The 14,342-nt window shown below is 44.1% G+C and overlaps 1 protein-coding gene across 7 annotated transcripts in view; it reads right to left on the bottom strand.

Moving 5' to 3' along the window:
• Positions 1 to 14,342, bottom strand: part of CADM1 (cell adhesion molecule 1) — a 329,666-nt gene that overhangs the window by 28,575 nt on the left and 286,749 nt on the right. For 4 of the 7 annotated variants that reach the window (XM_045482885.1, XM_045482883.1, XM_045482881.1 and 1 more), the window contains exons 6-8: positions 12,764 to 12,863; positions 8,863 to 9,035; positions 4,165 to 4,245 (exon numbers count right to left, since the gene is read on the bottom strand). In XM_045482885.1, coding sequence (XP_045338841.1) covers positions 4,165 to 4,245; positions 8,863 to 9,035; positions 12,764 to 12,863 — 354 coding nt within the window. The remainder of the gene's footprint in view (positions 1 to 4,164; positions 4,246 to 8,862; positions 9,036 to 12,763; positions 12,864 to 14,342) is intronic. The other 3 variants (XM_045482887.1, XM_045482886.1, XM_045482884.1) reach the window with 1 other exon arrangement.

Here is a 14,342-nt window from a genome sequence, read left to right on the forward strand (position 1 = left end):
ATTATCTTGGGAGGGAAACACAAAATAGTTTCCTAAGTTGACTATAGGGAAAAGTTGGATCCAACTGTTGGACAGGAGCAAAATCTGTCACCCCAGAAATAGGTAATTCTATGTACATCTCATATGCAAAGTCAACTAACTTCAAAGAAAATTCAAAAAAATAAAAAATAAAACAAACCACCCCCCCCCCTCAGCCCCCCAGGAGGGTGGTAGGTTTTTCTTTGATTTTAATTTAGGAGGGAAATCTGCATGAAGGACTCTGACCCTGGGTAATCGTCTGGCTGTCTCTGTATTTTAACAGAGGACTCCAGGGACAATTTAGATTATGCAGTTTGCTCTTCAATATTACAGCATATATCTTCATGAATTAAACTACGTGGACAACTTGGCATGATATTAAAAAAAAAAAGGAAACGAAAAAAAAAGGAAGTGGGGGCTTACCAATAGCAATAGTTGAAACAGAAGTATATGGTCGGAATGTCAATGTGCATGGGATGGAAGAGACAGAGAAGAAACTCAGGGCAAACCACAATGAGCCTCTGAATGGCTCCCATTTCAGTTGGGTCCCTCTAATGGTTTTTTATTTAGAAAGGGATTCTAATGATACTAAAGGCCTAATAGTTGTAAGGCTGCAACAAGGTCAATGTGGCAAGTTGACATCAAATATTCCTTTCAGGACTCTAGAGCCTTCAAAAGTCCTCCCTAGAGAAAGCTACCGCTAGATGTGAGCCTTCACACAAAGGTCAGGAGACAGACTCCACGCAGAATGCACGGGACAGAGATGCCCAGCTCTTCCCCCTCCACCGCCCCGCCGGGTCTAGGACTCTAGGTGGCACCAGCACATCGGATTGGGCTCACAATTTCTTGCTTTCAAGGGTCCCCAGGATGAAGCTTTAATGTGCTTTTGAGGGAGTCGGGCGACTGGGGGACTCAGTGGCAGTCTGCCTCCCTGACAAGGGGAACAATTCGATATCCTGCTTATGGAAGGTACAAAGTAACACAGGAACACTTCCTTTCAGAGAAATCAGAAATCAACTATGCCCTTCGAGTTTAAAAATATTTTTCTATTGCATTCGTACATTTTCTTGTAATGAAACTCTGACCTGGGCAATGGGTTTCAGTTATTGCATCTGAGTGGGAGGAAAGAAATGGATGGCTATGGGCTGCCTCTTTCTCTTTTTCTTTCTTTCTTTCTTTCTTTCTTTCTTTCTTTCTTTCTTTCTTTCTTTCTTTCTTTCTTTCTTTCTTTTTCTCTCTCTCTTTCTTTCTTTCTTTCTCTCTCTCTTTCTTTCTTTCTTTCTTTCTGTCTCTCTTTCTGTCTCTCTTTCTCTTTCTTTCTTTCTCTCTCTCTCTCTCTTTCTCTCTCTTTCTTTCTTTCTTTCTTTCTTTCTTTCTTTCTTTCTTTCTTTCTAGCTCAGGCTTTATGTATGTTCCTGTCACTAGATTTAGCTGTTCCAGCTTTTAAGGCTAATGGGGGCTGTAATGCAGCAAACAGTGCAAGAGAGAAGAGTGCAAATTAATTTAGCTATCCATTTGTCAAGATCCAGTCTGGAAGATTTTTTAGGAACCAATCTTAATCTCAGGGATAGCCTGGACCTTTAAAATGGGACACACAATCATTCAGACCCATAACCTTTAGTCTGTTTGAAGTAAGGAGCAAATGTTAAATTCCACAAGTGTACTTTCTGGGCAAGATAAATATGTGTAACACTGCTTGTTAAGACGCAGGAAGCCCATACGATCACATCCGTTAAGGCAATGGATTCTACATTGCTGTATGAGTGGCAATTTTACTTTATTCTTGGGTATGCCAGCAAGAATCTGGGTGCTCATTACCACAGATGCCTTTTGTGTGTAGAGAGGGTTCAAGCGCTAACGTTGAAAGGCTAAGGCACATCTACGAGATCATCATGCATCACAGGGAGACCCGAGGCCGGGAGCAGAGAGAGACAGAAGCAAAGACAAGCCCGTATGTAAAGGCAATTTCTATATGGACAGAAATGCAGCGTTGTTTGTTTTTAAAATTTCCTCTTAACCAGAGTCTCTGTGGTTGGAACAGTGATCACAGAGAGTTGCAGCTGTTGACGGACACAAGATTAGCTTTACTCTGGGGTGAAAACTTAAAGCTGTGAGTGTAGGGGGGTAGTTCAGGGGCGCTAAGAAAGGTCTTAAAAAACAAACCAAAAACCCAAACCAGCCTAAGCTAGCGAGAGGCTAGCCACAAATGAAAAGCATTGTTCCATGTAATGGAGAAATGGGGTATTTCTACAGAGTGAGTAAGACCTCCACTGCCTTGCAATACAGACCTGGCTAGCCACCTAGACGGAACCTTCTACAACAACGAGAGGTAATAAGGGCTGACTGATCCCTGGGCCCCTTCTGCAAAGATGAACAGACTAGTTGCAAAGGACAGTGGTGGGTGGAGGTGTAATTCACACGGACATCCAAAGGGCCGTTCATGGGAAATTTCAAGGAAACCTGCCGTTAAGAGCTCCAGCCCAATTCAGTTTACAACCTGGATAAGGGGCAAGAGATCATGAAAGGTAAAAACCTAGCTCCTGGGAAGTTGATAGCCCGGCTGACCTGGAACCAGTTAGGCGGGAGCAGCTTTGCTGTGTTGAGGAATGAGACAGAAAGTGGGAGGAGTCTATGCGCCATGTGACCAAGCGGCAGAAAGAAGGACGTGGAAGAAGGGAAACAAATAGACACTGAAGGGAATTTAGGAAGCAGCCTGGGTGGAGCGGAGTTTAGAGTGAGACACAAAAACCAATTGATGGATTTTCAGAAGATTTTAAGTGAAGTGCAGGCACTGATGTTTTCATAATTAACCTTCAGAAAAACCCTCGCTAGTGGCTTTTTTTTTTTAAGGTTCTCTTTGTCCCACTGTGAAGGTTAGAGAAAGTGAAGAAAATGAGATCAGGTGATCTATCGTCCTACTTCATGAACCTCCTCTTCCACGGAACACTCTGGATTTTTGTCACGCCTGTCTCACCGACTCCCACGAAAACCACACACATCTCCAGAAAGTCAGTGTCAAGGATGGCTGCCCGATCTCGGGTGGTAAAGAGGGCCTACACACGGAGAACGATGACTTCAACATTCAGTGATTTAGAAGAAGTCCTGCGATACGACTGTATCCTGGGGCACGTGGCTCAGAGACCTGGCAGTGTCTGCAGATAATGGAATGAAGCGGGAAAGCTGTCTTCTAAAGAGGTTATTATTATTATTTTTTTCCTCGCAGAATAACTACTTTTACGTGTTCTGGAGGAGGTACCTGTAAACAGTGGTTCGGGGAGTCCTTACCTAAGGAAATCCTACACATCTAGTAGACGTGATGCAGCCATGACCTTTCCCAGCTTAGCAGGTGGGAGAAGCATCAAGGCTCCCAGACGAGCCCCCTCAAGCAGGAGGAGAGCCGCTGGGTATCAGAAAGGGATGCATCGCATACCTTCTCCCTTGGTGGTCGGCAGACACAGGAGACAGTGGAACTCATTTTGGAGAGTTTCAGACAGTCCACCAAGATAAAGCCACAGAGTTACAGCAGCTGTGGCCGCCTCTTCCGCCCCTCCCACAGTTAACGGAGGGCAGCAAGGGGTACGTGGGTGCCCGGCACGGAGAAGACAGTGACTCCCCTCTGACCTCTTGACCCAGGCAACACAAACAGGTAGTAACACTGTCAGCAGATGCTCTCTGGGGCAGGAAGGAGGGTGATGCATTTAGGAACACAGCCCGCAGGGGCATGTTAAAGGGTGTGTATTTTCTTTCGTACGAACGAACGATGGAATGAAGACAAGGAGAAGATCCGAAGCCAGAATACTTACCATTTCATCAACCGTGGCTATGCCTAAGCTACCGGCATGTTCTCTAATAGCCAGGCTGCTATGTTCCCTAGCATTTTGCTTTGAACGGGGATGCTGGAAAAGAGGATTCTCTTAGGCACAAGCTGCAAAATATCTCATCTACTGTTAAAGGCCTGGATGTTGAAGATTTTCCGAGGTCCTCAGGAGTCAACGTAAGAATAAAGTATCTAACGCCTCTGAAGTCCCAAAATAAAGGAACGGTTACATTCCAAGGATTCAAAGGGAACTGTTAGCCTTCTTTGCATACGTACCAGAAAGACAATATACATTCAGGACATTTTCAGTGGTAATGAAGGTACCGTACCTGTGATGATGGTAAGGATGGTGGTGGTGGTGGTGGTGGTGGTGGTGGTGGTGGTGGTGGGAGGGATAGTTGTGGGGGGATCTGGATAAAAAAAAAAAAGGAAAATCAAACCCACAGTGCTGAACACAACAATGATCAGTAATGACAAAACGAAGGCATGAGGACACTGAGATGTTTGTCTGATGACTTCCCCCTCTGCAGCCAAAAGCCTCCCTTCCCCGCCTTCCCCCAAAGAGTTGTGTCCCGTAACCCTAACCCAAAACCTTAAATGGAAAAACTAAGACAAGAAGAAAAGAGATTTGCATTAATGAAGCAAACTAGGGATGAGGAGATGTGAAGGAGAGAAGGGAGGAGAAATCAAAACAGGACACCCCCACCCCAGTCTGATTTCAAAGGTGAGGTTAAGCCAGCCCCGCCCCTGAGAGGGTACAGCGACTGTCATTTCGTTTCATACTTTCGCAGATGGGAGAAAGGAGGAGGGGTGGTGCCGTTCTAAAGGGCTCCCGTCGGCCAAGGATGAGCGTGTTCCCGCTCCCCTGCTCTCCATGACGGCTAACTTCATTATTCCCCATCAATACATCCCAGCAGGAAGGAAAACTACTTCTACACACTTGTAATAAATACAAAGAAGACAGAATGTCACCGCTAAATATCAAGTTCCAGGCATGTGAGATTTTACCGAGATTTTATTTTTTAAAAGTCAATAAATTTTACAACTTATAAATATTAATACGTTAGTTGCCTTTGCTCCCGTTGAAAGCCTGACCCAAAGCGGAAGGTGGCGATAAAACCAAAAGACCGTCTTCCATCTTGTAAACAAGGGAAGGAGGTATAAACGAGGCTTGACCCTCAAAGCCAGGAATCCCATAGGGAATCCTCTGTCAGATGTTTGCTACACTGTATATTCTTGTATCAGCTCAAAAATTATTTGGGGGACAGGGGAAGGGCAAATATGAAAGAGAAAAAAGAAAATCCTAAGCACAAATGATCAAACTGAATGTGTTAAATTGTCAGCAAGACTTTGAACTAAGCAATCATTCTGCTATAATAGCGCATAAGACGATTTGAAGGCTTTTGATTTTAAATTTTATCTAAAGCACGTCAACTTTTTCTCCCTGACACATCTGGTGTCCTTTTATCTCCAAGTGAGCTCTCAGATTGTCTAATTAATACATCAAAACTTTAATTATATACTGCACCTTTATTGGCTTTGCTACAACTTCCTGAAAGTTTGTGAAAACACTATCTTGGTGCCTGGTTGTAAGGTCTGCTTAAAATGATTCCTACTACTGATCAATAATCTGGGGTTTTAATTTTCCTCGCCAACTTCTCTCACGCACACGCAATGTATTAATGTGTTAGGGAGGACTCAGCAGCAAAGTGTTCTGTTCTATGGGAGACTTTGCTCATTGAAGGTGGGGACACGGGCAGTATAAAAGCAGCCTCACCCACGAGTCCAAAAAGGAATTCATTAAAAAATAAATAATATCAAATCTCATCCTCCTCCAAGAAGCAGGCTGCTGATTAAATTAGTGGTTTCAAACTACCCTTGTAGACAAACAGGCAGAATGTCGTCTTGCTCCTTGCACACTTTCTTATGGAGGCCCCAGGTAAGGAAGCATTCTGTGACCTAGCAGACCATTTGGACGCACCCACCCCTTGCTGTAGGCACTGGGACAGATACAGATGAGCGAGGTGGGCTGGCCCCCGAGCCGAGCTCTGAAGACATCCTGTGCCTTCTCCTACCCACCTCAACTGTACCCAGGGACGTGCCTGCTGCCCGGCATGGGGGCAGCTAATGTGCTTCTTCTGTTCTGGTTCAATTACAGTACTTATCACCTGAAAAGGAACATCTGTACCCGAGAGACTTCCCCTGATACACTCTAATGCTATTTCTGTACCTACCTTTCCAAGTATTGGCACAGAACGTGTGATATCCACAATGCAATCAAAGGGGACCCGGAGGCCCGGTTTTGAAATATGATTTTGAAAATACGATTACGAACGAGGGGTGGGCCAGACTAACAAGGGCAGAGACTTCAGAAAAAAGGTCACGGGTCCCTTTCATTTTGTGAAAATCACACACTTCCAATTATTTTCATCACTACCGGGGTAACTGTTGTCCTTCACATCTGGCTCAAGTGACCCGTTAACAGCGAGAACCTCATTGCTCAGATCGTTTCTAGCAATAAGAGCAACGACAGGCCACTATTTAAGAAAATACCGAGTTGGAGCTAATGAGCTGTGTTTGACACATCGAGGCTAAAAGAACCAAACCAAATGGGACTCAGGCACTAACCAGCTAGATTCTCCAAGTGTAGAAGCTACTTCCAGAGAATTAAACATTTTAAAGGCACGTTAATGCTTAGTTCATAAGGTACTTTGAAAATTACCCTGGTAGTACGAGAAATCACCTTTGAAAAGAAGAGCTACTCGCAATCTTCCCAAATTGCTAGAACATTTTATTAATAGACTAGCAACACCTCAGGTTGGTAGTCTAGCCCGCCATGCCGAGCAGTGCTACTAGCTTAGACTGAGGGACGCAGGTAGCATAACGTGCCGGGGAGGGGTGTGTGTGTGTGTGTGTGTGTGTGGATGTGCTCACCTAAACAGGTAGGTCGCTATGTTTCCTGGCTGTCAGTAACGCACTCTAGCCCAGAGAGTAAATTCTCAAAAACAGTCTTATGTTGGAGGGGAGAGTTCTACTGGGAAGCAGCGAGACTAAGAGGAACTACAAAGAAAGACACAAATGTCCCTGAAGACTTGGCAGTCGAAGTATCGTGGCTCTGAAACATAGTTAGGAACCCTGGGAACTTGGGCAGCTTATGTGATCTTTCTAAGCTTCATCTGCCATCTGTACAGTAGGATGAGGATCTTGTTACCTCCTGACGTTACTGTGGAGATTAGAGGTGGTCATGCACGTGAAACAGTGGGACAAAGTGGGCGCTTGACAAATGCCAGCCAGAAGCCGGTATCCAAAATTACTCAACTATATCTGCGGTCTATCAAATCCACAAAATGTTCCTTATCTTGAGATGTGGGAACAGCAGGTACATTAAATCAGAATTGCTTTTCCAAATAACTTAGACTTCTGAGTCCAGGAAGCAAACCATAGACCAGTGGGAAATTTGCCACTGGTTTTGCTCACTGTAAACCTGGGAGTGGCATCGGAGGGGACTTACAGGAGGCTCAAACCCTCACGCAGAGAGAGCAGAAGGGGTGTGGAAGCAGAAGAGAGGGATATGCCTCCCACGCCCCTTTTGCACGAACAGACTCTGAACAGTCTGAGGACCAAGGTGGCTCCGTGGAACGTCAACTGAGAATAGGGCATGTGGCACCCCCTCGCACCTAAAGGAACAGGCATCCCCTCTCCTCGGCTCTCTTAACCCCTGGATTAAGGGGTTGGATGGCAGGACTGACGCCATTACACGTGCGGACCACAGACAACACGGGTATAGTGTCCAAAAGAAAAGAAATCTCAGAAGCCTACAAATAAGGTGAGTGGATGTGATCCTGTAATTCTGCATTATGTTGAAAGAGAAAAACAAACAAACAAACAAAACCTCAAGTACAGGTTAAGGATTAAATTGCCACATCTGTGGTGTTGATGTGTTATAAAGCATGCTTCTATGCCTTCAAAAGGAGTGACTCCTACTTTCTTCGTAAGGAAGGTGGCCAGGTTCTAGGACATAATGGTGTAAATATTCTATGGGTATAGTTGTGTGCATATAGGTGTAGATTCCCATATACTTACACTTGGATTATTTACCGTGCTAACATGGAGAAGGAAACATACACACATATCCATAGATTTATAAGATACTGAAAATTTCATGCCTATGGTCACTCACTCCAGCTCATGTCAGTTCATGACTATGCTTCCCGGCATAAAACCAACCAAGAGACTTCAACTGGCCAGAAGAAACTAAATTTGCCATCTTAAGACTAGAGGAATGCAGTGCATTCCTCAACTAAATTGAGAATATTCAACGTACACAAAATGGACAATAAGCTATAAATGTGAAAAAGTTTAAAAAGCCTGACACATAGAGGTTCAATGAATATTTGCTGGGTTAGAGAATGTAATTCATGATAATATGCTTTAATAATCCTGTAAAAAGATATTCAGAAAACAGACAAATTAAAAAAAAAATGCATTCGTGTCTAAAGGAGTAGCTATTGGTGGTTTATGTAGCTACCAAGGACCTTATATATATATATTTTTTCCCAAGTATTTACTGGCTTGTGACATCTTCCGGAATGTAATAGCTTCATGCTGAAAACAGGATACTTGTGTTCATCAAAGCAGGAGAAAGCCTAGCTGAGGTTTCACAGGGAAATACCACTGGGAATAAACTTTCTGAGCTAAATAGCCGTTAATTGGCAAGGCTGAATTTTGCAGTCATTATTTCTAACATCATCTCCATTGCTTGTGCCTGAGGACACAGCTTTCCTACTCAGCATGACCAGGGGCTGTGATCTAGCAGGAAAGCCCCGCGATTAGAGGGAGAGAAGAAAAGTCACTGCCCTCCCAGGTGGAGACACTGGGGTCCACCTCAGGCCAGGCTGCTTTAAGTTCTTGAAGAAAACACACTGGCTTTCGGTTTTGAACTTGACCAAAAGCTCTGAGAGTGATTTGCAAGCAGCGGCTACATGTGAATGAGTCTGGTAGAAGGAGTGTTTTGTCTTTGCACGTACCGTAAACATACAGCATATAATCCGAGTGAGCTTTCCCCACTATGTTGGAAGCTTCACAGCGGTATGTACCATTATCTGTTTTGTTTAGGTTATTGATGAACAGGTTGGGCCCGGACAGGACGGCGTGTTGAGGCATTTCGTCATCGACTCTAACCCAGGTCACCATCACAGGCCTGCAGAGGAGAGAGAAGAAGACAGGTGGCTTTAACATCTCCCACCAAGATGTCTGCGCCGGCTTCTCACCCACGCATTGAATGAGTCACATGCAGGGTGACACGATTAGAGAGGGCCCTGCTGGACATATTTTCAGTTCACAGAATTACAGCTGTGAAGTCCTCCCCCCCAACAAAATCTGTTTGGAATATACTTTTTGGTCAACATTATCAGGTGTTGAAAAACCTTCAATAGGACCACAAGCTGGAGCCTCATTATTTCCGGTTCATCTTTAAAAATCAGCAAATAAACCAATGTGCCCTATTTTTATGTCCTGCTGTGTGGTTTCACACCAATTCAGACAGGACAGAGCTCACCCGTTGTTAATCATCTCATTAATTAGGGGGAAAAAATCAAATTCTTGGCTAGTGATATAACCATTAATCTGATGGTTACTAATATACCAAGACCCTTGCTTAGAAGCCAGTTGTGATCTTTAAATGGATTTGGAAGCATAAGAGACTCTTAAAAACTGAGAACAAACTGAGGGTTGATGGGGGGGTGGGAGGGAGGGGAGGGTGGGTGATGGGTATCGAGGAGGGCACCTTTTGGCATGAGCACTGGGTGTTGTATGGAAACCAATTTGACAATAAACTTCATATATTGAAAAAAATAAAAAAAATTAAAAAAAATGGATTTGGAATTTTGCAAAAATAAATGGACTTTTTTTTTTTTTTTACATCTAAACACTGCTTTCGTTTGTCCTCTGCATTGGAAAAGCCACCTCTATTCATTCTAGAAGATGCAATCACTTCCTTTCTCCGTTACCCTTGCTCATAACCTGCCTCCTTCAACCCAGTCCACCTTTTCTGTGTGTTCCTTGGCAAAATGCCTTGCTTTGCTGGCTCTCCAAGCCCCACACACTGTTACCCTCCCCCTCTGGGTGCACCGGCAGGCCCTGTGGCTCAAGGGTGGGACTTCCGGGTCAGTCACTGAGGGGCACATCTCCACATGGGCTCCTTATGGCACTTTTTCAGAGGCATGTTGTACCATGTTTGGGGGCCCTGGGTGGCTCAGTCGGTTAAGCATCCGACTCAGTTCAGGTCATGATCTCGTGGTTCATGAGTTCGAGCCCCTGCATTGGGCTCTGTGCTCTCAGTGTGTTGCCTGCTTTGGATCCTCTGTCTTTCTTTCTCGGCACCTTCCCCATACACTCTCTCTCTCAAAAAAATAAACATTAAAAAATAAGTAAATAAAGTATCACATTTGTGTCCCTCAGGGAAAAGCAAATTTCACAAGATGCTCCAGAGCCAAAACTGCACACGCAGAGTATCTTTCAAACTCACTGACTCTCAAACTGCCATTCTTCAAGACAGCTCCCTCAACCTCCTGTGAAATTGGGACCACAGGGAGGACTTGAAACTTTCATTTTGTTTTTGTTTAAATTAAAAAAATAATAATGTTTATTTTTGAGAGAGAGAGCGAGCAGGGGAGGGGCAGAGAAAGAGGGAGATACAGTATCAGAAGCAGGCTCCAGGCTCTGAGCTGTCAGCACAGAGCCTGACGCAGGGCTTGAACTCACAGACCTCGAGATCATGACCTCAGCCGAAGTCAGACGCTTAACCGACGAAGCCACCCAGGTGCCCCCGAAACTTTCATTTTAAAGGAAGGGCACTGGAGACACGAGAACAGAAGTACCTTCCTTTCGGTCCCTGCTGCTTCCTCCACAAGCGGTGACATGACAAGACCCAAGCTTAATGATGAACCAACACTCAAGTTAGCCCTGTCAAGTAGCATTCCAATTTTCAAATGGGATGTGAAGTTACAATTTTTCTTTAATTACACATGGGCTTGTCATCACAACCCAGTAAATTATTTAAAAATTAGCACTGCATATGTCCCCCCCCTTGCAGGCAATGGAAAATGGGTCTGCCCGGCCATCAGATCTAATGCCCTGCTGCTTGACAGCTGAAACAATCAGTGGGGGTAAGTGCTGAGAATATTCACAACATTTAATGGCAAGTTAAATTACCATTTTTATTGTATGCAATTTCTTGAGAAAATAAATAGGTAATATGCTGGAAGGGATAGCAGAGTAACGGGTGCTGGCTCGTACGACCACACACTCGTTCCGATTTGAGAAGAGGAACAGACAAATACCCTCTCTGGCATAAATGTCCTGAAGGAAACATGTAATTTACTGTCCCCATGGCACATTCAATTGAACGCAGTACCTTCTTCTGGGGGGAAAAATACAGAAACAAAATATAGGCTAGCAAAGCCATCTCCGGTAAATGTGGTTAATGTGGCTGTATACAGTGGCAAGAGGCCTGTGAGAACTCTCTTTTTCTCCACCGGATTGTTTTGGAGGTAAGACAGGCCACGGACTAAGGCATAATCCAGTTTACAAAAAGAAAGATCTGAATCTTCTGCAGAGTTCAACGGAGACAAAAACTGCTCTGCCAAAGCTTAAAGTGTTTCAGAGCAAGTAACTTTGAAACGGCAGAGGAAAAGCGAAACAGAGCCAGGACCACCTCCTATTTCCTAAAGGTCATCTTTAAAACCCCGAAGGGTTAGTGGAGACAGAAGTAGATTCTGGTCCATAGAGAGGGAAGCACAAAACAGGGAGGGTTGAAGTGGGAAGAGGGCGGACAGCAGCCAGCATCCCCCTGGGTTCCCCTGTTCTCTTGTCATGGATCACTCCTTAGCCATCACGGGGACATTGTTTCCAGAGATCCCGGGGGAAGCTTTGGTGAGACGCTCAGAGCATGAGGACTGCGATCTTGATGTTGCTTAGCAAAACTCGGAGGGGGAAAAGAATCCAAGCACAGGGACGGCAGCGGGAGCTCAAAACAGAGTTTACTGTTGGGGACCACTCAGAGTTTGAGGGCTCCTAATCCCACCATTGACTCGTTCCAGCTCATGATTCCACGGATTGTTTTTTTCCCCTAAGAAACAGCTCAAAACAATCTTCACTCTCCTGGAAAGATGAGAGTCTCTCCTCTCCCCGGACGAAACTGAACGAGGTCTAAAGTGGCCCCACTGCATGGCTGTGATGAGCTACTGTGGTCCCTCTCATTCACTTGCATGCAGTTGGCAGGGAAGCAACTTCCTTGTACATTTCAGTCAAATAAGAGGGTTAGTACATTCTTTCTTTTACGCAATGGTGGGTAATATGTTCCTTGAGAAAAGTTCTGGGACAATTCCTTACCAACAAAAATATTCCCATGAGTCACTTTTATTTGAGAGAAGGAGAAGCAAAATTAAAGGTAGGGCAAATTCATTTTCCAACGGCTGGCCCTAATCACAGCGGCTTAATTTAAGTCTGAAAACCGTCTTTCCAGCAGCTTAGACATTAACACAGAAGGTAGCAGATATATCATTAGATTGTGGGCATACTAAAAATTTATTAGGATTATTTTCTTGTGAGAGAAGATAGTTCTGGCAATCGTGTTGATGATAATAAAATAGAATTAGCTGAGATTTCAATCTTAGCTGGCATTTCATTTTTCTCCCAATCCTGACCATTAAGAACCAACCACAGATATTTATTCCCCCTTTCACTGAATATTCCTTATTTCATAAAACAAAACAAAACAAAACAAAACAAAACAAAACAAAACAAAAAAACCTTCCATCCTTTACATCAGGAGACAGGTGACAGGCTGGTGAGTTGCAAATGCACATCTCCGTGTTGTGACATTTACTGCTCATGACCCTCTTGCCAACCTTGGCCTTCAGAACTTACTGGGGCTTCCCGATGGCTTCACATGTTAACTCGAGCGCATCCCCTTCCCGGGTTAGGCCTTGTAGAGGATAAGTCATCTGAATATGCACTTGAGGCTTATCTGTGTGACAACAACACAAAGTATAATGTTTAGCAAATGGTATCAGGCAAAAAATCAGACTTGCAAGCCGCCACAAACCCCACACCACCAGCACTCGCTCTCTCCGCATCCTCATGCCTTCACGAACATCCTCCTAATTAGTTAGTAATCCTGGCATTTGCTCAAATTAAATTGACTAATAACTCTAAGGAGTGAACCGTGAGTAGATAAGAGATTCATAAGCCAACCGCGCCACATCAAACGTTTCCTGTGAAATACATTTTGTTACATTGAAGTTTATCTCCAAACTCACTCAAGCTAAAGGAAACTCATTTGCCTTCATGCTGAGGTGAAGCCACAGATATTTGTGGTGCTCAGAATTGATACATTTTATCATATATCACATATTACTATGTGACAATATGTTGTGACAATGCATATTAATAAGTTTGCCTCTTCTATGCTCTTGATTTCAAATGGGAAAGGCAAAACTTCTGAATTCCACTCCAATGCCCTTAAGAATGAAGAACTGGGAGGAGGTTCTGGTGGTCCCAGTGAAACTCTTTGATGTCTCAATGTATACATGTGAGAAGGAAGGAAACTGACAGGTGCTGAGAGCCTACTATGGTGGGAACCATCATTGGTGGTGGAATAAGCCAGTTTTAGGGATGAGAACACTGGTACCCAGAGGATGAAGTAGCTAGACCAGGGTCCTAGGGATGACTTAAAGAGAGACAGCCCTGCAAATGTTGGGATTGCTGGTTCAAAACTACATTTCCCAATGGCCATCCAAAATTAAAACCAAGTACAGCATCCTAAGGCAGTCAAGGACGCCAGTAAGTGACACAAGTAATCTTGTATCGATTAGCTACTGAAAAACTGTGTTTGGACCTTGTAGGGGTATGGGTAGGAGTCATGAATGACGGGAGCTGTGGGGCACAGGGAGGGAACCAAAAGGGGTTGGGATTAACTTAGATATATTACACAGATATATTTACCAACAAAACCTGAATGGAATCGGGAGGCTGGTTTTTTTTTTTGTTTGTTTTTGTTTTTTTCTGTGCTGAACTAACAAGCTATTAATCCCTAAATCAGTTTTCTCATTTAATTCTGTGGCTTTGTAAATGTATATTTTTGGAAATGTACCCAAGAGTAATAAATGTGAGAGGGCAAGACATCACTTGGCTGAAAGGTCAAAACAATTTCCATAACTTTACTTTCTCAGACAATCATACCACCTAAACAACAGCTCCTTGGCCTTTTACAAGCAGTGCTTAGCTCATTAACATTCGTCCTATGGACTGAGAGAGAAATCAGAAATATGGCAGGGCTCAACTGATCTGGGCCCATATGCAGCTAACAAAGCTGCACGCGGGAGTCCTCTCTGGGGTGGTTGCTTTCCAGACGCATTTGTACAGTCTCGTTCCCATCACAGATCTTTCTCTTATGTCTCTGGAACCCATGTGGCATTGCAAACCTTTTAAGAGAGGCTTCTTGTAT

The sequence above is a fragment of the Leopardus geoffroyi genome, chromosome D1 (genome assembly GCF_018350155.1).
Source record: "Leopardus geoffroyi isolate Oge1 chromosome D1, O.geoffroyi_Oge1_pat1.0, whole genome shotgun sequence".
NCBI classification, from domain to species: Eukaryota; Metazoa; Chordata; class Mammalia; order Carnivora; family Felidae; genus Leopardus; species Leopardus geoffroyi.